The sequence below is a fragment of the Myxocyprinus asiaticus genome, chromosome 11, assembly GCF_019703515.2.
Source record: "Myxocyprinus asiaticus isolate MX2 ecotype Aquarium Trade chromosome 11, UBuf_Myxa_2, whole genome shotgun sequence".
Lineage (NCBI taxonomy): Eukaryota > Metazoa > Chordata > Actinopteri > Cypriniformes > Catostomidae > Myxocyprinus > Myxocyprinus asiaticus.
This window is the reverse complement of record NC_059354.1, coordinates 50445004-50469344: the sequence shown is the minus strand read 5'-3', so window position 1 is coordinate 50469344 and position 24341 is coordinate 50445004. Positions and strand designations below refer to the sequence as shown.

Below are 24341 nucleotides of genomic sequence, written 5' to 3'. Positions count from 1 at the left end.
TTGGGAGTCTAACATTTATATTTCCTATTAACACACTAAAGCTGAAAATATAAATAACCATCTTAAGACAAATGTTTTTGTGAAGCATCTTATGTGCCTAAAACTTTTGCACAGTACTGTACTTCATTAGGGTTGTCACGATACCAAAAACATTAGTCGGTACGAATGCCAACAAAATTTCACATTTCTCGTTGCCAATTTCAATAGCACAAAAAAATAGATAATATGCTATTGAACACAAATTAAAACAACTGCATGTTTCCTTCGTTTTCCCCCTCCCATTATTGTGACTGTACATTTTAGTTTATATTACATTATACTATGTAAGAGATAATGCACAGTCCTGCTTATTACACAACTACTAACCAAATAAATAAATACATGGACGTAAAATATTGATTTGCGTTGAAATGATGTAATTATGTGAGAAGAAATAAATCTCTGAACAGCTGAAATCCAACTCTGGTTAGTTCTGTTGATGTTTATTTTGTGAAAATGACCGTCTGACTCCTTAATATTCAGCCTATTACAAGACTACTTGCCAAATAAATAAATACAAAAATGGACATGCAACATTGATTTGAGTTGAAATTGTGTAATTATTTGAAAATAAATAAATCACTGAGCAGCTGAAAGCCATCTGTGGTTTGCGTTGGAGTTCTGTTGGTGTTTATTTTGTAATTAATGAACGTCTGACTGCTCATTGTCCAGCTATTTAAAAGACTATTTACCAGTAAATACAGTTGAAGTCAGAAGTGTACATACACTTAGGTTGAAGTCATTAAAACTCATTTTTTTAAACACTCCACAGATTTCATATTAGCAAACTATAGATTTGGCAAGTCGTTTAGGACATCTACTTTGTGCATGACACGAGTCATTTTTCCAACATTTGTTTACAGACAGATTGTTTCACTTTTAATTGACTATATCACAATTCCAGTGGGTCAAAAGTGTACATACACTAAGTTAACTGTGCCTTTAAACAGCTTGGAAAATTCCAGAAAATTATGTCAACCTTTAGGCAATTAGCCAATTAGCTTCTGATAGGAGGTGTACTGAATTGGAGGTGTACCTGTGGATGTATTTTAAGGCCTACCTTCAAACTCAGTGCCTCTTTGCTTGACATCATGGGAAAATCAAAAGAAATCAGCCAAGACCTCAGAAAAACATTGTGGACCTCCACAAGTCTGGTTCATTCTTGGGAGCAATTTCCAAACACCTGAAGGTACCACGTTCATCTGTACAAACAATAGTACGCAAGTATAAACACCATGGGACCACACAGCCATCATACCGCTCAGGAAGGAGATGCATTCTGTCTCCTAGAGATGAACGTAGTTTGGTGCGAAAAGTACAAATCAATCCCAGAACAGCAGCAAAGGACCTTGTGAAGATGCTGGAGGAAACAGGTAGACAAGTATCTATATCCACAGTAAAACGAGTCCTATATCGACATAACCTGAAAGGCTGCTCAGCAAGGAAGAAGCCACTGCTCCAAAACCGCCATAAAACATCCAGACTACAGTTTGCAAGTGCACATAGGGACAATGATCTTACTTTCTGGAGAAATGTCCTCTGGTCTGATGAAACAAAAATTGAACTGTTTGGCCATAATGACCATCATTATGTTTGGAGGAAAAGGGCGAGGCTTGCAAGCTGAAGAACACCATACCAACCGTGAAGCATGGGGGTGGCAGCATCATGTTGTGGGGGTGCTTTACTGCAGGAGGGACTGGTGCACTTCACAAAATAGATGGCATCATGAGGAAGGAAAATAATGTGGATATATTGAAGCAACATCTCAGGACATCAGCCAGAAAGTTAAAGCTCGGTCGCAAATGGGTCTTCCAAATGGACAATGACCCCAAGCATACCTCCAAAGTTGTGGCAAAATGGCTTAAAGACAACAAAGTCAAGGTATTGAAGTGGCCATCACAAAGCTCTGACCTCAGTCTAATATTTGTGGGCAGAACTGAAAAAGCGTGTGCGAGCAAGGAGGACTACAACAGGGAATGTTTTCTATGATTAAATGTCAGGAATTGTGAAAAACTGAGTTTAAATGTATTTGGCTAAGGTGTATGTAAACTTCTGACTGTAAATAAACGCACATGAAACATTGATATAAATTGAAATTATTTTATTAGCTTACTTGCTGAGATCGCACAGTGAGCTGAGAAGCAGGAAAGATGACTAGCAAACACCCGGATGATCGATCTGATACATGGATGTGCGGTTGTTACTGTGAAATATATCAGTCTGCTAGATGGCGCCATTGACCAATCAGAATCAAGTATTCCAGCGCGCTGTGTAACAAACAGTTTTAACATATTTCTGTCACAAGTTGAATCAAGATTTTTTTTTTATTTGACGTGAAGGCTTTTCAGTTTGTGTGTGTTTTTGACGGTTGCTTCACACCTCTGGATAAGCAGTTGTTTAAATCGCCCAGTGTTAAATATATAAACATACTCCGCATGCACTATGTGCTTCACAGTGAATGAGCGCTCTGTTCTGTCATCTGTTACAACACACTCTGCGTGCATGATCCTTTTAATGCAGTGATTTCAGCATATGAAATGCAGACTGTATATATTTATTTAATAAATTGCATCCTTTTGTGACTTAATTGTCACATTAGGACATATCACGGTTATTCAATTAGATTAACTGTGCATTATTTTTTCCCCAAATGTGTCAGATTCATGTGCAAGTATTTTGAGAGCAGTCGTGTGTCAGTCAGACAGCGTGCGGGTATCGAAATAAGTCTGTTCGGTACTACCGTTACTGCAGAAACACTGGTATCGTGATAGCTTTTTTATTTTAGTATCGACTTGGTATTGAAGTACCAGTACTTTTGACAGCCCTATACTTCCCTGATCCATGAAGGGAAAATCTGGGTATTAATTTATCCAACAAACACAAAAAAGGCCATCTAAGTTACTGTGGCTGAATGCTGAATTTCAGTTTGAATATCTGGACCAAAACATTTAATTTAGAGTTAACTGTCACTATAACACTACAAGTTTACCAGTCCACCATGATGTCTCATTCCTTGTTTTCTCTTCCACCAGCTCATCTACATGATGGCTACCACATATAACTTTGCTGTTTTGAAGTTTAAGAGTCGGGAGGACTGCTGCACTAAATTTTAATATTTTTGCATGAAGTTGCTTAGAATGAGCAGCCACTGACAATACATGCTTAATGACACTTTTGACATGTAATGTGTAAATCTAGGATTGTACACAGATGTAGCGTTTTTGATGCAGGTGCTGCGCTTGTCTGTGGCTGTAAACATGTTTATCAGGGGCAAGACTTTTTTTTGCTTAACCACTAATTTTGAGGGTAAGCCTCTTTAAATTCCTCTCTGAAGTTGGGCTACAGGATTATTATCAGTCAGTGTCGGTAAATAGCACAACAGTGTTTTTTTCCATTCATTTTCTCCATAGGAATTTCAGAACATGAACCAATCCTACCGGCTCTGAGGTGAATCTTAACATCACAAACTTTGATTCGAAGCAAAAAAGTATCTGAAAATCAGAATAAAGAAAAAGTAAAAAATGTGCACTTCTTTTATGGGGGAACATCTCATTCTAATGGTACAATAAAACCTATTGCATAATAGTCACAAAAGTAAAGTATAAAATGCCATCACATTGACTTTGTCAGAAGCATTCTGTATATTATCAAGGTTAAAATGGGCAAGGAGGAGGCGGGAATCGGCTGAACAGTCAAAGTAATATTTAATGAAACAAAAAGGCACAAAACGCAAACATGGCAGATGCATGTGGCTCTCTCTCTCTCGAACTGCCGCATCCCGCTGCACTTATCCCTCTCCTTAGCCCAATTGGGGGCCAGGTGTGCGTAGTCATGGCCCGGCCCCGCCCTCATCCTCATCACACCCCTCCCTCCTTTGCCTCAGGCTGGGGAACCCCCGGCATGACGTACATTCACATGACGTACATTACTACCCCCCCCGTCTGGCCCCGCCTCTCTAGGGCTGGGGAGGGGGACATGGGGAGAGGAGAGGGAAAGGGCAAAGTGGAACGACAGTGAGAGAGAGAGAGGAGAGAGAGAAAAAAAACGTCCATCGCCTGGTCCTCAATCACTCCTCCATCCTCTGGACCGGAGCATGTCCTCCGATCCCTAGCGGATGGAACGCTCTAGCGGCCGGTAGGGAACTCCTCCGCCCCTGGCAGCGGCTCCACCACTCCAGGTGGCCGGCAGTGAGCCCCTCCTCCCCTCGCGGACGGCAGACGTTCCTCCGTGTCCAGGCGGCCGGCAGCGACTCTGTCCCCTGGCGGACAGCCACGGCTGCTCTTTTGAGCGGACGGCAGTGACGAGGACTCCAAGACAGCGCATCCCTCCTCCTTTCCGGGTTTCGGCACCAATGTAAGAAGATTAAAATGAGCGAGGAGGAGGCGGGAACCGGCTGAACAGTCAAAGTAATATTTAATGAAACAAAACGAAACAAAACGCACACATGGCAGCTGCGTGTGGCTCTCTCAAACTGCCGCATTCCGCTGCGCTTATCCCTCTCCTCGTCTGATTAGCACGATTGGGGGCCAGGCGTGCGTAGTCACGGCCCGGCCCCGCCCTCCTCCTCGTCACAATCTCAGAGCTCACGGTAGGTCGGTCTTCAAAGGTTTTTATGCCATTATGTAAAACATTGTTTGCTGTGGAGTAAGTGAATGTATTTTTTCTTACGGAATCTGACTGTTGTGCTTTATTAAGGAAAACAATAAAACATTTTTTTTTTTTTTTAGAAATGTACCAATTCAACAAGTGCCAGTGAAGCCGTCCAGTGTTTTTATCATATTTTATCCTTTACACTTCTTTACGCTTTTTTGTCATGCATTTGCATCCAGTATTATGAATCTTAATTAAGTGTTCAGTAACATGATGCCAGTATACAGATGACTAACCTAGTTGTTTCTGTTATCCGATGCTCGATTAAAATGGATACATTGCTGACATAAATATAATTGAAATAATATGTATAGTAGTGAGGTTCTTTTAAGCCCTTTTATTCGATCTAAATTAACTTCTAAATGTAAGTAAAAAGTGAATAACAATGTGTTAATAATTGCTGTCACTGTATAGGGTGAAATGAAAAATAAATAAATGGATGTTTTCTGTTTTTGATCCACAAACATATTTAGTCTTGTAGTCAAAAAAAGTTGCGTCCACAAGACCAGATTTAATTCATAATTAATCTGATTAGTCTGATTCACCATTAATAAACACATCAAAGCACACTAACGTACTGTACATATTTTAAAGGTAATTCAAAACATTTCAAAATAACTTACCAGGAAAATGAAGATAAACATTTACAAAAGTGACCACGCACAGGTTTGTGCCACACGCCTGAGACTGCTGATAGATTTTAAACTTTTCTTTCATTAAGGTATTCACTTAAAAAGGAGTTTTTGGTTTGTCTTAGTAATTCAGGCAATGAAATAAAGAAATAATATAAAAACTTTAAATTCAGATTAGATGAGTGTTGTTGAACAAACAACCCAGCGATCGGTATTAATGCGACTTATTACGATTCTTGGCAACCATAAACCGTAATAAACAGTTCAGTTCAGGCTCAGGTATACTTCGTTTTTCCGAATGCTCAATCTTGTAAAGGATTTTTTTTTTTTTTGGACGGCAAGCCCATATAGACACGTTCGACACTTGCACACTTCAACTGCTTTGCGATACTCTATGAGCACAGTCAACTGCAGGCGAATGCACCGGCTATGTGCAAAGACGTCGCATCCGCATGCTTAGAAAAACTGGACTGCTCGCGGACAGTCCGCACTAACTGTACTGATTACAAAATGTGCGTCACTCGCGCTACACGTGAGATGTACCGGCACGTAAACCGAAGTGTACTTTGGTCTTTAGGTCACTTTTCGGTTATAGACTAATTTCCTAACGTTATCATTTTCCAAACTATGCGGTGCAAGAGAGTGTCTCCGGTTTCTATGGAGGAAAATGTCGTTCCAGTGTGGACGAGGGGCTATAATGCTTTTTCATCTGAAACATATCAGTGTGGACATTGAATAAGTTATGTTTAGGCCATTGGCAGTTTAATATCTGGTTAATGTGCATAATCATTTTCCAACTGTGTATAGATTTTCTCTAATGTTGTTCTTGGATGTGATTCTGCTTATATGCTGCAAAAACATCTTTTTAATGGGGTTTTTTTGTGTGTGTGTTTTTCCAGTAAAAATATCTAAACATTCTCAAAACAAGATACATTTACTTAAGAATCAAAATATAAGATAGTAAGTCTTGTTGTCAGAGAAATCAACAAAATTACGTCAATATTAAGGAACGTTTGTGCTTATAACAAGAAAGCACTATTTGCCAATGGGGCAAGAAAAAAACCTCGATTCAAAGGGAAAACAAGTTTATTTTTCTTCCATCATTAGCAAATAGTTTTTTCTTGTTATAAGCACAAAACCCACCAAATTTGGTTAGATTTCTCTGAAAACAGAACTTAATATCATATGCCATTTTTCTTCTCCAGTCGTTTTTCTTGTTTTTTGATATTTTTGCTTGAAAATAAGACAACAATGCTCAGTAAGACAATTCCTTCACAATTAGTTATTCAGATATTACCTCTAAAATCCAACAAAATTGAATTAACACGGATCGCGTGCCTAATTTTTCCTAATTTCTTCAAATATTTCCATTGTTATTTAATCATTTCTGAAGATTTTGATGACTGTAGTTTTGTTTCTCTTCCTTTGTAAGAAAAATAAACATACTTCTTGTGTACAAAAGATCTTTCTTGGTCTTTATTATCATTTTGAGCATTTCACAAAGGTTTGAAAAGAGGGATTTTTCATTTCTGAGAACGGTTTGTGTTGTGCTGTGTGTTTTCATTACTAACCATCATTTCAAACTTGCTTTGCTCTGCTTGCCGTCAAATTCACATCCTTCTGTTGGCTCGCATCCCTCAACCCTGTTAATACATCCCATTCCTCTGTGTCAGTAATTCTAATAATATTAATTAGTTTGTATATTGAAGTATGTGTACTGTATTGATATATAGTTACAGTAGGTGTAGTATCTTGTATCTTGTTGAAACACGTTTGCGTCTGTCTCTCATATAGGGTGAATTCATGTACAGTGGTGACAAAAAGTATTTGGAGACTTAAGACACACTTAAAAATGTCTGAATGTCATTGCATTAGAAAGCAAGCAATGAGTTTTAGTCTGAAGGACTGTACAAGCCAACATTTGACATAAAAAGTGTGTTAGGTTTGAAATAAAACAATAGATATAGGCTTGAAGTCGTTCAAATGAAGACTGCGATTAATTGGAAAATCTTTTTTTTTTTACCCAGTGCTAGTTAAGACAATTTGAGCTGAACCGACTTCATACATCCACTAAAAATCATCTTATCATTGAGCAAAAATGACCCAGAAAAGTGAATTTTGCTGTCTAACGCAGTGGCATTTGGACATTTTTTGTGTTGTTTTCCAGTGAAAACATCAAAACAAAAATGTAGTAACATTTGTGCTTATAACGAGAAAAAATGTGCCAATGGTGTAAGAAAAAAATCTTGATTCAGATGGAAAAAACGTTTATTTTTCTTCCATCATTGGCAGATATTTTTGTCTTGTTTTAAGCATAAACTCCACCAAATTTGGTTAGATTTCTCTGAAAACAACACTTAATATCTTATGTCATTTTGCATGTCAAGTAAATTGTTTTAAGAAAATTTCGATATTTTTACTGGAAAATAAGACTAAAATACTACAATTGTTTTTTGTTTGTATGTTTTGCAGTGCAAGTACTTTCAAGGACCAGACTTTTTGACATTCAGTTGAATGTTTATTGCCTGAATTCACCCTATACCTTCACATATTAGTTTAGTGTTTGGCTTTGCGTCATTAACATGCTCACGGCCCTCCGCCTCGACCTCTCTCTTCCAGATCCATTACCTCATGATCCTCTCAGCAAACTGGGCGTATCTGAAGGACGCCAGTCACCTGCACGCCTACCAGGACATTAAAATGAAGGAAGAGCGAGAACTGCAGGACATCCAGTCACACTCCAAAGAATGCCTCAATTCGTACTAGTAAGGATGTCCTTCAAAGGGGTCAGGAGGTCAAAGCAGGGGCCCAACGACACACTAACCAGCTCTAACACACTATCTACTGCTTTCTTTGTCAACTAACATGCTATTTGTGGGGACTCTGTTTGTATTTTATGTTCTATACGTTTTATTACAATTTTTGTTGTCCCGTTGTCTCCCTTTCGTAACCAGTGGTGGCTGGTAAAAGCTTTGCACTATTCAAAATAAATCGGCAAAAATACTGGTTTCGTTATCAGTATTTTTGTGTTTTCAGATGAAAATATCTAAACATATTTAACCTTCTGAGAGCCAGCATAGCAGAATTGCAATGTTGGTTTGCAGCAATTAAACAGTACCTATTTTTTTTATTTTATTAAAATGCATAAATAAAATTCCAAGTAACAGTAGATGAAAAAAGAACAGTTTTTGGTGGGAAAAAAATATGTCATAGCTGGATAAAGTCACCTAAAACAAATGTGCTGAGGAAAAAAAGACAATATATTATTAATCTCTATGCTTGGGTCTCTGAGGGTTTAACAGGATACATTTAATTGATAAGCAAAAGATAATATATCTTTAATTGTTTTTTTTTTTTTTTTAGTTAAATCTTGTGCTTAAAACAAGAGGGAAAAAAAACTCCATTCAAAATGTATTATATGGAACCATGTCTTATCTTGCACAGTTTTGCTTCTCAAGTAAATGTATCTTGTTTTAGGGATGTTTTGATATATTTACTAAAGGTGAAAATACTGAAGAAACAAATATTATTATTTTTGCAGTGAATAGAGTGTTTATTAAAGAAACTGCCCTCAAATGAGTATGAAAAATGCAAATCTGATTCTCTTCATACCAAAATGTTATTTTCCTTAATTGATCATAAATGGAAAATAATGCAGTTTATTGCACACATTTATTTTTCATGTTGAGTGCTAGCGATCTCTGAAAACAAAACCCACTATTTTTGCATCCCCTTCATTTGTCCCTTTTTGCCAAATTATTTCAAAGAAAAATGATTGCAAATTATTCTGCGGTTATTATAATGTGAATATTGTATGATCTGAATTTGATTAGATTGTACAGCTGGTTTCTATTGTTGGAAAGCATGCTTTTTGAGCTATAGGAGTGTTCCTATACAGAGACCCAAAATGACCACTATGTGTTTTCATAAAGCCAATAACTGAATCCTATTTAACTGCAAAACTGATCGTTTTATGCTTGATCAACAAACGTACAATTTACATTGGGCTGCTGAAGTCTGAGGCCACACTGAAAATCAGTTATTTATTTATTTCCATTTAAACCTGCAAAAAGTTTTGGGATTTTGAAAAAAAAAAAAAATGAAAATGCTATAAAATAAAGAACAAATATTTCAGACTCTGGACTGTTTGTAGGCCCAAACATCAAGAAAATGTGAAATGCGTGTTATTCAAAAAAAAAATAAATAATTATATTAAATTTTTCACTCAACTGTTGTTCATATTTGTTGAAGTGTTTTGTATTGAATGAGAAAAGAATGCAGAATAAAAGCATTTTCACTAGCGCTCTCGGACATTGGCGGAATCACTCACTACCGTACTAGTCCATTTCTGTCATATCTTTGTACGGCAAAAATATTAAGAGTAGTATGTGATTCCGAACGTATGGAAATGTCACAATGCAAAATTATATATAATGTTTGTTTGTTTTTTTTTCAGTGTAATATGACATTATGCAGGAGATGAGAAGCATGTTTTGAACTCTACAGTAATATGTAATGCATACTGTTTTTTTTCTCTTCCACTTTTTCTTTGTATTATTCATCTTTCCCAGCAGGTTCAAATTGCACCAGTGTGAATGTGAACAAACTAAATGATTTTTGTTTTGATGATGGATCACAACAAATGTAACACAATGTGCAATTGAACATGCTGACAAAAAAAAAAAAAAATGCTGTTTCATAATAGGTTGAAAATATTATTATTATAATGTTTTGTCACACTTTATATTAGGTGGCCTTAACTACTATGTAATAACATTAAATACATACAAGACTATGTATTTGCTGTGTAACTACATGTTCTGCAAAATGCCCACATTTGCTGCTACTGAGGTTGAGGTTTGGTAGGTTTAGGAGTACGGTTAGGGGTAAAGTTAACAGTGTAACTACAAATATAATTACAATGCAATAACATGTATGTATGTAATAAGTACATTGTATCAAATGGTTAAGTACAGAGTAGTTAAGGTCACCTAATATAAAGTGGGTCCTAATGTTTGGCCACGTTCATGAAGGATAAAACTGTGGTAATACAGCTGTGCTCATTTGGACTGACCAATATTGTAGACAGCATTTGCCCCCCCTTAAATATTTTGTAGTTCCTGTTTTTATATTTTGATTAGAATTTGTTTAGTTTGAGTTGTGTATTCATTGCTATTGTATTAATTCACATATATGAATGATATTTGATACCACCTTTGTAACATAGTATACTGCTATTTTCCCTTCATTTTAGGGGATTTATTTTAAGATTAACAAAAAAAGAAAAAAAAAAGCTTTTTTTTTTCCTCAAGATGAAAAGTGATGAAATTCATAACTATTTCTCCCTTTTCTCCCAATTTGGAATGCCCAATTCCCAGTGTGCTTTTAAGTCCTCGTGGTGGCGTAGTGACTCGCCTCAATCCGGGTGGCGGAGGACGAATCTCAGTTGCCTCCACATCTGAGACCGTCAATCTGCGCATCTTATCACGTGACTTGAGCGTGTTATCGCGGAGACCTAGCGCGTGTGGAGGCTTCACGCCATTCTCCGCGGCATCCACGCACAACTCACCACGCACCCCACCGAGAGCGACAACCACATTATAGCGACCACGAGGAGGTTACCCCATGTGACTCTACCCTCCCTAGCAACCAGGCCAATTTGGTTGCTTAGGAGACCTGGTTGGAGTCACTCAGCACGCCCTGGATTCAAACTAGTGAACCCCAGGGGCGGTAGCCAGCGTCTTTACCACTGAACTACCCAGGCCCCTGAAATTCACAACTTCTTTATGAGACAATGAATTTCACAAATGGACCAAAATGTTTTTATGCATGTATAATCTGGTTACTGCATGTTTTAGGCTTTAAAAGCTGATGATATTCACCAGTAACCACTTTATAATTGGAACTGACCCAGTTATTGATGTTTAAACCCAAAATGATGATCAGCTACACTGTACATGTATTCAGTTCTTCAAACAACTTATTGCATTTTGTAAAAAAATAAAATAGAATACAAAAATACTTCCTGCATGGACTTTTTTTTTTTTTAAATCTGTAAACAGACTTTACGTGAACTTTTTCTTTTCAACAAGAGCACAGATCTGCTCCGATTTCAGCTATTTTTCTGCCTCTTCAAACAGGTTTCCCACATGTTTGACCAGTGAAGGCTTTTCCAATAGTTTGCAGTTAGAACATTTTTTAATTGGGTGGGGGGTGGGGAGCATTTTCTAGCAGATGGAAAATTGAGCATAAGAAAAATTTGTATTTTTCTCCCCTATTCCCAATGCGCTCTAAGTCCTCATGGTGGCGTAGTGACTCGCCTCAATCCTGGTGGCGGAGGACGAATCTCAGTTGCCTCCGCATCTGAGACCGTCAACCTGCGCATCTTATCACGTGACTTGTTGAGCGTGTTACCGCGGAGACATAGCACGTGTGGAGGCTTCACGGTGTTCTTTGCAGCATCCACGCACAACTCACCACACGCCTCACCGAGAGCGAGAACCACATTATAGCGACCACGAGGAGGTTACCCCATGTGACTCTACCCTCCCTAGCAACCGGGCCAATTTGGTTGCTTAGGAGACCTGGCTGGAGTCACTCAGCACGCCCTAGATTCGAACTCGTGACTCCAGGGGTGGTAGCCAGCGTCTTTACCACTGAGCTACCCAGGCCCCCTGCAAAATGCAATCTTTTTCATGTCTGAAAATCAATTAAAAAAATCTCTGATATTTCTTGTTTTTTTTTAATGAGCGTAGAAACCCCGTGAGAGCGAGTCATCAGAGCGCAGATGTAACTGAACAAGTCTTAAACATTCACAATTCAACCAGCTAAACATTCTTATCAAATTTATTCATGAGAACCTTTAAATAAAAACAGAAATACACACAGGTTTTAGTTTGAATCAGAACATAAATATAAACAAAGGAACAAAGCACCAAACATAAAAAGGCAAGGCGACTCTTGGAAGCATTTCACCAGAAATCATCATCCGGTTCTTCATGTGACAGCGCACCGATGCTGCAGAACAAAAGGTTGGTAAAAGACACCGAATAAACAGAATTATTTCTCAACTTCCTATTCAACAAGTACAAACGTATGTTTACCACACACAACTGACCTGTCGTCCTTGTTGTCAGACAGCAGAAAATCTTGAGCGCTTTGCTCTTGTGACGCCTCTTTATTTGGGCTCTGAAAATTCACAGCATAATAACTAACAATTACAGAACAAATGTGTTTAAGAATAAATATATTGAGAAGATATATGACTGTGTGTGAATCTCATGAAACCTGCCAAGAACACGTCTAGGTTACATTCAAACCCCAAAAGAAAGAAAAAAATGAAGCAATAAAGTAGTATCATGTTAACGGGGGACATGCTTAATGTTCAAAGTGTTAATGGTCCTAAAACAGGATTCAATTACTTTCTGCAAAATATAAATGTCATATCTTCTATCTTATCTTCTGACGTGAACATGTTCTCATGTACCTGCTCCTGTTTTTCCTGCATCAGCATCATCATGTATTTCTGAAGTGGATTGGTCACATCAGCTCCACCTGAAACCTCTTCAGCTTTATCCTCATCAGTTCCTCCTCCAATCGGTGATGCCGTTGGTGTCACATGACCCTCTGTTTTCCCTCTCTCCTCTTTTGCTTGTTCCTCATATTGAGCTTCCTGGAACAACATTAGAAATCAACGCTTAAATAAAGCCTCGTTTAGTTGAGTACTTAATACAGGTACTCAAGCTTTGGGCTATGGGATGGGAATCATAAGGTTCCGATTCTGATTCCTTTTAATGATTCTTTTGAAAAATAAATAATTTGGAAAATAAACTTTTTTTTTTTTTTTTTTACTTAACAGTTCTTGGTTCCTTTCGAGTCGCACATGACGAAAGCATGACTTGTGCTGCAGTGAGTGAGTCATAAGTGTTGTGATTCAATTAAAAGGATCAGCTCATAAAAGTCCTTTGTTCGAGAATCAGACTACATTGTTCGCGCTGTAAATTAAAAATCTCGATATCGATTCTTAAATCCAAAGATTCTTTTACTCTGTGCAACCCTCTACAACGATGAGAGGAAATCACTCGCATTTGCAACCAAATTTTGCCCATTGTGATTCAAATGTCTGTGATTCGCCACTGTCTGGAAAACTTTCAGATTTCAATCAGCAGTGATTGAGTAGAGAAGTTTAGCACTGTGATGAGAGTAAAAGTTTGGTTTGACTCATTCAGTGTGCAACATGCTAGCATTGCTTAAGCAACATGCTAAAACTTGCTAGCATTGCTTAAGCAACATGCTAAAACTTGCTAGCATTGCTTAGCAACATGCTAAACATGCTAGCAATGCTTAGCAACATGCTAAACATCAATGCTTAGCAACAAGCTAAAACGTGCTAGCAATGCTTAGCAACAAGCTAAAACGTGCTAGCAATGCTTAGCAACAAGCTAAAACGTGCTAGCAATGCTTAGCAACATGCTAAAACGTGCTAGCATTGCTTAGCAACATGCTAAAACATGCTAGCATTGCTTAGCAACATGTTAAAAATGCTAGCAATGCTTAGCAGCATGCTAAAACGTGCTAGCAATGCTTAGCAGCATGCTAAAACGTGCTAGCAATGCTTAGCAGCATGCTAAAACGTGCTAGCAATGATTGAAAACATGCTAAAACATGCTAGAAATGCTTAGCAACATGCTAAAACATGTTAGCAATGCTTAGCAACATGCTAAAACATGCTAGAAATGCTTAACAACATGCTAAAACATGCTAGCAATGATTAAAAACAAGCTAAAACTTGCTAACAATTCTTAACAACATGCTAAAACTTGCTAACAACTAGGGCTGTGCGATATGGCTACAAAAAATTAAAAAAAAAAATTCAGCCAACTGATATTCAATTTATATCTTGATAATTATGTATTTGCTCTAAAATGGCTCAAAAGGGATTTTTTTAATCAGATGAACCATCATTTTATCCAAACAGCCTCTGTAGCCAAGTAGATTCAATATTTTAAAGGCAATGAATAAAAATCTAAGTATTTAATAATAATAAAGGAATGTTTGCCACAGTTTTTCACTAAATGAACACAAGGGAAAATGACATTTTCATTTATATGCTCTTTTAGATTTATAGTAATATTTTTAATACAATGATACATAGTAGCTTAATAAAAACCATTATTTACCATCATATATTCTACTAAAATATTTTTGTGAATAAACAAGGTGTGCTAAACAATCCACTTATTTGTTGGAACCCAGCTGAATATTGCATATTACTAAAGACCCAGTCAATTGTATTATTATAACATAATACTGAATTATTTTGATGATTAGATTTGTTTTATACTGAAGTAATATATTTCTGTCCTATATACTTCACCTTTACCTGGAGATTTTATTTTTGACAGTTTACAATGTTCCGCATTAGGTAAAACTCTGTCATCTTTTTTTTTCTGTTGTACTGTGTCACGTTTGTAGATTTGTATAACTTGTAACTTGTTTGGAATTGCATGAATGCTTGAACCTGCAGTACTTTTCTTTCACAATGAATGTGAACTGCTCTAAAAGCATTAGAAAAACATGAGGCCATGAGCCCGTTTAGCACTGAGTTGAGAGTAAAAGTTTGGTTTGACTTTGTGCAACATGCTAGCAACTAGGGCTGGGTGATATGGCTACAAAAATTATTTCTCGATATTTTTCAGCCGACTGACGATATTCTAAATAAACGCTCATCACTCCAGGTAAGATCACGTATCTGTGTGTATTGATCTCACCAGCTCCTGTTGGAGTCTCTGCAGCTCTCGCTGCTCTCTCTCCTGCGCCTCCTCTCTCTCTCTCTGTCTCCTCTCCTCTCTCGTCCTCCTCTCCTCCTGCCATCTCTCCTCCTCCTCTTCATGCATGTCCTTCTGTACCATAACGGCTGATGATGATGGCTGAACATCTGATAATATCACATCGGCACACATTAGTACTGAAGCACAGAAACTCTAGACTTCACTAACTTTCTCAGCACAAGAATACTGCTAATAAAGAGCAAAGAAACATTAAATAATATCCTGATATAGAAAAATATAAGGGTGGAAATTCAGGAAACTGCATTTTGGTGCTTTTCAATGTCTATATATTCACTATATATATATAATTCAATACTTATATACTGTATATATATTTAAGTATTATTATAATAATCATTAATAGTACAGCAGTAAATTATAATAATTAGAATTATTATAATATTAGTATATCGTAATCCTTGCGTCCCCAGGAAAACAAACAAGTGTAAAATGCTGATATTATTACCATTTAATGCTGAAATCATTCAATAAATCATGATTATTTTATTATGTTGAAAGCCATCGTAAATAATAAAAAAAATAAAAATCGCCATTTCATTTCATTTATTATGGGGGAAAAAAATAATTTATAAGAAATAAGGGTTGTAATTTACTCTTCTACTCTTACTTTGAAACAATAATGATTGTTTTATTGCATACTTTTACAAATCTATTTATATAGTGCTTTTCACAATAAATATAAATATAAAAAATAAATTAAAAAAATTTATATATATATATATATATATATATATATATATATATATATATATATATATATATATATATATATATATATATATATACACACAGGTGCATCTCAATGAATTAGAATGTCGTGGAAAAGTTAATTTATTTCAGTAATTCAACTCAAATTGTGAAACTCGTGTATTAAATAAATTCAATGCACACAGACTGAAGTAGTTTAAGTCTTTGGTTCTTTTAATTGTGATGATTTTGGCTCACATTTAACAAAAACCCACCAATTCACTATCTCAAAAAATTAGAATACATCATAAGACCAATAAAAAAAACATTTTTAGTGAATTGTTGGCCTTCTGGAAAGTATGTTCATTTACTGTATATGTACTCAATACTTGGTAGGGGCTCCTTTTGCTTTAATTACTGCCTCAATTCGGCGTGGCATGGAGGTGATCAGTTTGTGGCACTGCTGAGGTGGTATGGAAGCCCAGGTTTCTTTGACAGTGGCCTTCAGCTCATCTGCATTTTTTGGTCTCTTGTTTCTCATTTTCCTCTTGACAATACCCCATAGATTCTCTATGGGGTTCAGGTCTGGTGAGTTTGCTGGCCAGTCAAGCACACCAACACCATGGTCATTTAACCAACTTTTGGTGCTTTTGGCAGTGTGGGCAGGTGCCAAATCCTGCTGGAAAATGAAATCAGCATCTTTAAAAAGCTGGTCAGCAGAAGGAAGCATGAAGTGCTCCAAAATTTCTTGGTAAACGGGTGCAGTGACTTTGGTTTTCAAAAAACACAATGGACCAACACCAGCAGATGACATTGCACCCCAAATCATCACAGACTGTGGAAACTTAACACTGGACTTCAAGCAACTTGGGCTATGAGCTTCTCCACCCTTCCTCCAGACTCTAGGACCTTGGTTTCCAAATGAAATACAAAACTTGCTCTCATCTGAAAAGAGGACTTTGGACCACTGGGCAACAGTCCAGTTCTTCTTCTCCTTAGCCCAGGTAAGACGACTCTGACGTTGTCTGTGGTTCAGGAGTGGCTTAACAAGAGGAATACGACAACTGTAGCCAAATTCCTTGACATGTCTGTGTGTGGTGGCTCTTGATGCCTTGACCCCAGCCTCAGTCCATTCCTTGTGAAGTTCACCCAAATTCTTGAATCGATTTTGCTTGACAATCATAAGGCTGCGGTTCTCTCGGTTGGTTGTGCATCTTTTTCTTCCACACTTTTTCCTTCCACTCAACTTTCTGTTAACATGCTTGGATACAGCACTCTGTGAACAGCCAGCTTCTTTGGCAATGAATGTTTGTGGCTTACCCTCCTTGTGAAGGGTGTCAATGATTGTCTTCTGGACAACTGTCAGATCAGCAGTCTTCCCCATGATTGTGTAGCCTAGTGAACCAAGCTGAGAGACCATTTTGAAGGCTCAGGAAACCTTTGCAGGTGTTTTGAGTTGATTAGCTGATTGGCATGTCACTATATTCTAATTTGTTGAGATAGTGAATTGGTGGGTTTTTGTTAAATGTGAGCCAAAATCATCACAATTAAAAGAACCAAAGACTTAAACTACTTCAGTCTGTGTGCATTGAATTTATTTAATACACGAGTTTCACAATTTGAGTTTAATTACTGAAATAAATGAACTTTTGCACGACATTCTAATTTATTGAGATGCACCTGTATATACACTATATTGCCAAAAGTATTCGCTCACCCAACCAAATAATTGAATTCAGGTGTTCCAATCACTTCCATGGCCACAGGTGTATAAAATGAAGCACCTAGGCATGCAGACTGCTTCTACAAACATTTGTGAAAGAATGGGCCGCTCTCAGGAGCTCAGTGAATTCCAGCGTGGTACTGTGATAGGATGCCACCTGTGCAACAAGTCCAGTTGTGAAATTTCCTTGATACTAAATATTCCACAGTCAACTGTCAGTGGTATTATAACAAAGTGGAAGCGATTGGGAATGACAGCAACTCAGCCACGAAGTGGTAGGCCACGTAAAATGACAGAGCGGGGTCAGCAGATGCTGAGGCGCATAGTGCGCAGAGGTCGCCAACTTTCTGCAGAGTCAATCACTACAGACCTCCAAAGTTCATGTGGCCGTCAGATTAGCTCAAGAACAGTGCATAGAGAGCTTCATGGAATGGGTTTCCATGGCCGAGCAGCTGCATCCAAGCCATACATCACCAAGTGCAATGCAAAGCGTCAGATGCAGTGGTGTAAAGCACGCCGCCACTGGACTCTAGAGCAGTGGAGACGCGTTCTCTGTAGTGACGAATCACGCTTCTCTATCTGGCAATCTGATGGACGAGTCTGGGTTTGGCGGTTGCCAGGAGAACGGTACTTGTCTGACTGCATTGTGCCAACTGTGAAGTTTGCTGGAGGGGGGATTATGGTGTGGGGTTGTTTTTCAGGAGCTGGGCTTGGCCCCTTAGTTCCAGTGAAAGGAACTCTGAATGCTTCAGCATACCAAGAGATTTTGGACAATTCCATGCTCCCAACTTTGTGGGAACAGTTTGGGGATGGCCCCTTCCTGTTCCAACATGACTGCGCACCAGTGCACAAAGCAAGGTCCATAAAGACATGGATGAGCGAGTTTGGTGTGGAAGAACTTGACTGGCCTGCACAGAGTCCTGACCTCAACCCGATAGAGCACCTTTGGGATGAATTAGAGCAAAGACTGCGAGCCAGGCCTTCTCGTCCAGCATCAGTGTCTGACCTCACAAATGCGCTTCTGGAAGAATGGTCAAAAATTCCCATAAACACACTCCTAAACCTTGTGGAAAGCCTTCCCAGAAGAGTTGAAGTTGTTATAGCTGCAAAGGGTGGGCCGACGTCATGTTAAATCCTATGGATTAAGAATGGGATGTCACTTAAGTTCATATGCGTCTAAAGGCAGATGAGCGAATACTTTTGGCAATATAGTGTATATATATATATATATATATATTTTTTTTTTTTTGTATAATTATTTTGAATTAAATTGAATTAAAAAAAGGTTTCTCTTTGGGGTTTTTAAGTCTAAAATTACTCTAAAATACTCAACTAAATCAGAAAATATTTTAAATATTTTAAAATAAATATTTAAATAAAATATTTACCTTTTATTTATATTAAATAAAAAGATAAATATTTTCCAGATATTTTTTTATTATTTCTTTTGGCTTTAGTACAATGACAATAAAAAGCCAATTTTTTTATTTTGCATACAAGAAGTCATAAGAAGTTATAATATCTTGTACGAGTTTTCTCACACAGAGGATTGTTAAATTTGGGGGTCCTCAGTGTCAAAAAGTTGAAAACCCCTGCCCTAGATAGTGTGCAAAAACAGAGAAATAGTGCAAGACAGAAGACAAGAATAAAAAGGGTGAGTGAGGAAATAGGAAGAGAGACAAACAGCTATAATCACCCTTCTCTTCTCGGCAGCGCTCCGTGTGAGAGTCCTCAAGTTTCTGTAAGATACACTCCTGATCTGCAGACACAACTGAACACACACACACACACACACTCCTGCTCACTTGACGTCAGTCAATCACAGTGTTAAAATGCCAGTTATCATATCAGTCTCAAATGTGCTCATCAGTGCACCACTAATGACATGCCAAGAACTGACTGAAATCTGAACTCAATCCACATTACAATAGAGAGGTCATACGTGTTCCAGGGTCAGTGAGGTCATGTAGGGTGATCTTCTCTGGCTGAGGGGACGACTCTTGAGATGAACTCGAGATCACCTCCTGTAGTTTTGGTGGACTGTCCAATCAAAACACAGAATTCACATGACACACATGATGACTTGTGATTGTGATGTCAGTTGCACGAAAGAGAAAGACTGAATGTTCTCCAGTTTATCAACTATCAATAGAAGAGTTTGTGTAGACAAACATGCAACATTCAAGATCTATTTGTGACGATTTTGCTGCCAGTATAAAAACTAAGTAGCACTGAGAGTCTGTCAATGATTTTAAAGCGCTTCTTTGTTTCCTAAAGTACTTGTGACTCGCAGGTACAAGTGCATTGAAACTAATGACTTTAATGTGCCGAATTCTACGTTTCGTCGCAGTTTCACTGGTGAAATGAACACTAGAGGCGCTACAACAACTGTGCGTTTTATTCACTTTCACACAAATCACGAGTACAATGGCTGATTATGACTTTATAAACACTTATTTTTTGCTCTATTACACACTGTTATGTTATGATATCAAAACACTTTTACTCTAATGCATCATTTGAAAAACAACACTTTTTAATATTTGTATTACAGACTCATAAATTTACACACTTATTCCAGCATGATTAGCTTGCGCAGTAGCTCACCTGATAGAGTGTTTGACTTTGGACTCGGACGACCGCGGTTTCAGATTTACATGACACATTTTGTTTTCGGACACTATTGGTTAGGGATAGGTTAATGTTTCAGATTAGGGAGGTACGTTTAACTCATTAAAACCTCCAAACATTCACATTAAAAACTTTGATTATGACACCGTTTCACTCGTTTTTGGCGTCCCCCGCTGGACATTTCACTGGGAAACTGCGGCTAAACATGTAATGAGGCACGTAATTTCCATGAGATCAGGCTGATTAAGACAGATGTTTTAATTTCATGTGAACTGATGCAAATAAGCCTTTGAATTAAAAATTTAAATCATCACCAAAAAAAACAAAAAAAAAAAAAAAGTCCTTGTTTGGTATTTTTTGTGTTATAAAATGTCTTGGTAACATATATATATATATACACACACACACACACACACACACACACACACACACACACACACACAGTTAAAGTCAGTTTACATACACCTCAGCCAAATACATTTAAACTCAGTTTTTCACAATTCCTGACATTTAATCGTAGAAAACATTTCCTGTGTTAGGTCAGTTAGGATCACTACTTTATTTTAAGAATGTGAAATGTCAGAATAATAGTAGAGAGAATGATTTATTTCAGCTTTTATTTCTTTCATCACATTCCCAGTGGGTCAGAAGTTTACATACACTTTGTTAGTATTTGGTAGCATTGCCTTTAAATTGTTTAACTTGGGTCAAATGTTTTGGGTAGCCTTCCACAAGCTTCTCACAATAAGTTGCTGGAATTTTGGCCCATTCCTCCAGACAGAACTGGTGTAACTGAGTCAGGTTTGTAGGCTTCCTTGCTCGCACACTCTTTTTCACTTCTGCCTTCAAATTTTCTATCAGATTGAGGTCAGGGCTTTGTGATGGCCACTCCAATACCTTGACTTTGTTGTCCTTAAGACATTTTGACACAACTTTGGAGGTATGCTTGGGGTCATTGTCCATTTGGAAGACCCATTTGCGACAGAGCTTGAACTTCCTGGCTGATGTCTTGAGATGTTGCTTCAATATATCCACATAATTTTCCTTCTTCATGATGCCATCTATTTTGTGAAGTGCACCAGTCCCTCCTGCAGCAAAGCACCCCCACAACATGATGCTGCCACCCCCATGCTTCACGGTTGGGATGGTGTTCTTCAGCTTGCAAGCCTCACCCTTTTTCCTTCAAACATATCGATGGTCATTATAGCCAAACAGTTCAATTTTTGTTTCATCAGACCAGAGGACATTTCTCAAAAAGTAAGATCTTTGTCCCCATGTGCACTTGCAAACTGTAGTCTGGATTTTTTATGGCGGTTTTGGAGCAGTGGCTTCTTCCTTGCTGAGCAGCCTTTCAGGTTATGTCAATATAGGACTCGTTTTACTGTGGATATAGATACTTGTCTACCTGTTTCCTCCAGCATGTTCACAAGCTCCTTTGCTGTTGTTCTGGGATTGATTTGCACTTTTCGCACCAAACTACGTTCATCTCTAAGAGACAGAATACGTCTCCTTCCTGAGTGGTATGATGGCTGTGTGGTCCCATGGTGTTTATACTTGCGTACTATTGTTTGTACAGATGAACGTGGTACCTTCAGGTGTTTAGAAATTGCTCCCAAGGATGAACCAGACTTGTGGAGGTCCACAATGTTTTTCTGAGGTCTTGGCTGATTTCTTTTGATTTTCCCATGATGTCAAGCAAAGAGGCACTGAGTTTGAAGGTAGGCCTTAAAATACATCCACAGGTACACCTCCAATTCAGTACACCTCCTATCAGAAGATAATTGTCTAACTGTCTAAAGGCTTGTCATCATTTTCTGGAATTTTCCAAGCTACTTAAAGGCACAGTTAACTTAGTGTATGTAAACTTCTGACCTACTGGAATTGTGATATAGTCAATTAAAAATGAAACAATCTGTCTGTAAACAAATGTTGGAGTTTTAATGACTTCAACCTAAGTGTAAGTAAACTTCTGACTTCAACTGTAAATGCTTCATATGTGCTTTTGTACTAAATCCCGTATTAATAATCATGCATTAGTCCATAAACCGTGACAGAGACATGGCTCCATTACAATGCATTACATTGACCAAAATCTTATAGCTCACACTGTATATTTTCACCAGATCAAGGGTTTCAATTTTCATATTGATGCGTAGTGTTCATATAGTGAAAAACAGTGTGATTATCTTTAAGCATTTTACTTCTTGCGTTAAACATTTTGATTTGATTGAAATAATGGTTCACTCTTTTCAGAGCAAATACATAAATATCGAGATGCATACAGAATATTATGAAAGGACTGAAAAATATATGAAGATATGAATTTCTTTAGCAACATGGCACAACTCTAGCTTGTGTACCTGCTATGGTCTCGTGTTGTACTCTTCATTCTTGGGCTGTATAGTGGACTGATGTGTGCGATCGAATCTCCAGCGGTGATTGGTGAGATCTGCCGCTCTGTGCTCACATCAGCAAACAGCACTGATGGCCTATCAGTGTCAGAGGTCATCCTCAGCCCATCTGAACAGAACACAAAATAATACACCTCGCTTATTTCTTTTGTGTATTTTGAAACATTAAATCACCAGAACATTTAATCCCTTTAATCACACAGTTACCTTGAGTGAACGAGGGGCCGCTCTCATCAGCATCCGTTCTGCGTTTGCTCTTGGAGATGGAGACGGGTGTGGAAGACAAACGTCTCGGTGGAGGAGTCCGATCTCTCGGTGAAGCACTTCTACCGAGTTCATCCACTGTCTGTTCGCGTCCCGCTGCAACAAACGTCACTCTGTGTGCCGTGGCAGCTGTCGGTCTGATGTATGGGGTTGTCGTTCGAGGATGCGTGAGATCTTGAACTGCTCTCCGCTGGTGGCTCCTGTACGCCTCCTCAAGTCTTTCCGCTTCCTTTTCCAGCTCTCGAATCCGAGCCAGCGCTCCAGACACCAGCTCAGAGTCATGCTCTTGGGTTTCACCGCGAGACCACGGCTGCCGCAGGACACTGAGAGCCACTCCTGCTTCACATAAATCACCGTCAAAAGGCCTGGCCTTCATGAGAACAGCACTGTCTATGTAAACATCAGGAGGAAGCAGTTTGTCAGCGCTCAAAGTGAGAAGCGAACGGTCTATGAGGGAAGGTTTGGGATTTCGAAGGATCTCATTCTCCAGAGCTGTGCTCCAATCACAGAACAACACAACAAACAGAGAAACAAAAGAAGAGTTGAGAAATAAACACCAAACGCCCCCAACACTACAACAGAAAGACACAAATACATACATTTTGAAAGTGTCTAGCATGCAAACTAGTCTAAATATTCACGCTTAATGACGGAATCTCATGAAACCGGTCAAGAATACGGATGGAAATTGTAATGAACTTAACGATTCTGATTCTTCTTAATGATTCTGCCTCTGCAATGGCTCCATAACGTAATTAATGATTCTTTTAATACTTTTGAGAAAGAATCATTTGGAAATAAGATAATGCAGTTCTCATTGCATTTACTGTCCTCAGAAGCCTAATAAGATCATTTTGATTTTAACAGAACAGATGTGTTTTTACACAAACTTTTCAATGATGGTATTTCATTCATTCATTCAGTTTTATAAAATACCAATATTTACAGCAAAACTCATTGTGTGTATCTTTAACTACTCACTGTTTATCAATAACCATCCAGTATTCATTCTGAATTCTTCATTTCAAGTCAGACATGATGAAATAAATGATTTGCGATTCAAAGTTTTTGATTCACCAAAATGAACCAGCTGATAAAAGGTAATTCATTTGGTAAAAAGTGCTGTATGTTTCACACTGTATATTCAAATTTCCGGCTCATAAGAGTCATTTGTTCGGGAATCGGACTACGCTGGTCACGCTGTAAGTTTCACGTGGTAGATTCAAAAGAACCGGCTCATAAGAGTCATTTGTTCGGGAATCGGACTACGCTGGTCACGCTGTAAGTTTCACGTGGTAGATTCAAAAGAACCGGCTCATAAGAGTCATTTGTTCGGGAATAGGACTACGCTGGTTGTGCTGTACGTTTCACGCTGTGAATAAGTATGATTGGTCACCACATTACGAAGCTTCAAAACAACATTTATCGTTTGAATTTGGTGATGACATTTACA

The 24341-nt window shown here is 38.1% G+C and overlaps 2 protein-coding genes across 7 annotated transcripts in view; one reads left to right on the top strand and one right to left on the bottom strand.

Annotated features, from left to right (window-relative positions):
• LOC127448277 (neuronal membrane glycoprotein M6-b-like) overlaps positions 1-11342 on the top strand; it is a 60731-nt gene extending 49389 nt beyond the window's left edge. For 2 of the 5 annotated variants that reach the window (XM_051710693.1, XM_051710691.1), the window contains exon 7: positions 7941-11342. In XM_051710693.1, the coding sequence (XP_051566653.1) occupies positions 7941-8087 (147 nt within the window). In that variant the 3' untranslated portion in view covers positions 8088-11342. Of the gene's footprint in view, positions 1-3071; positions 4831-7940 lie in introns of those variants that run through there. The other 3 variants (XR_007898498.1, XM_051710695.1, XM_051710694.1) reach the window with 3 other exon arrangements.
• An 809-nt stretch (positions 11343-12151) lies between these two features.
• Positions 12152-24341, bottom strand: part of ofd1 (OFD1 centriole and centriolar satellite protein) — a 33403-nt gene continuing 21213 nt past the window's right edge. For both annotated transcript variants that reach the window (XM_051710602.1, XM_051710603.1), the window contains 8 exons: positions 22832-23380; positions 22574-22733; positions 19525-19622; positions 19279-19353; positions 15092-15258; positions 12808-12993; positions 12439-12509; positions 12152-12338 (listed from right to left, as the gene is read on the bottom strand). In XM_051710602.1, coding sequence (XP_051566562.1) covers positions 12293-12338; positions 12439-12509; positions 12808-12993; positions 15092-15258; positions 19279-19353; positions 19525-19622; positions 22574-22733; positions 22832-23380 — 1352 coding nt within the window. In that variant the 3' untranslated portion in view covers positions 12152-12292. The remainder of the gene's footprint in view (positions 12339-12438; positions 12510-12807; positions 12994-15091; positions 15259-19278; positions 19354-19524; positions 19623-22573; positions 22734-22831; positions 23381-24341) is intronic.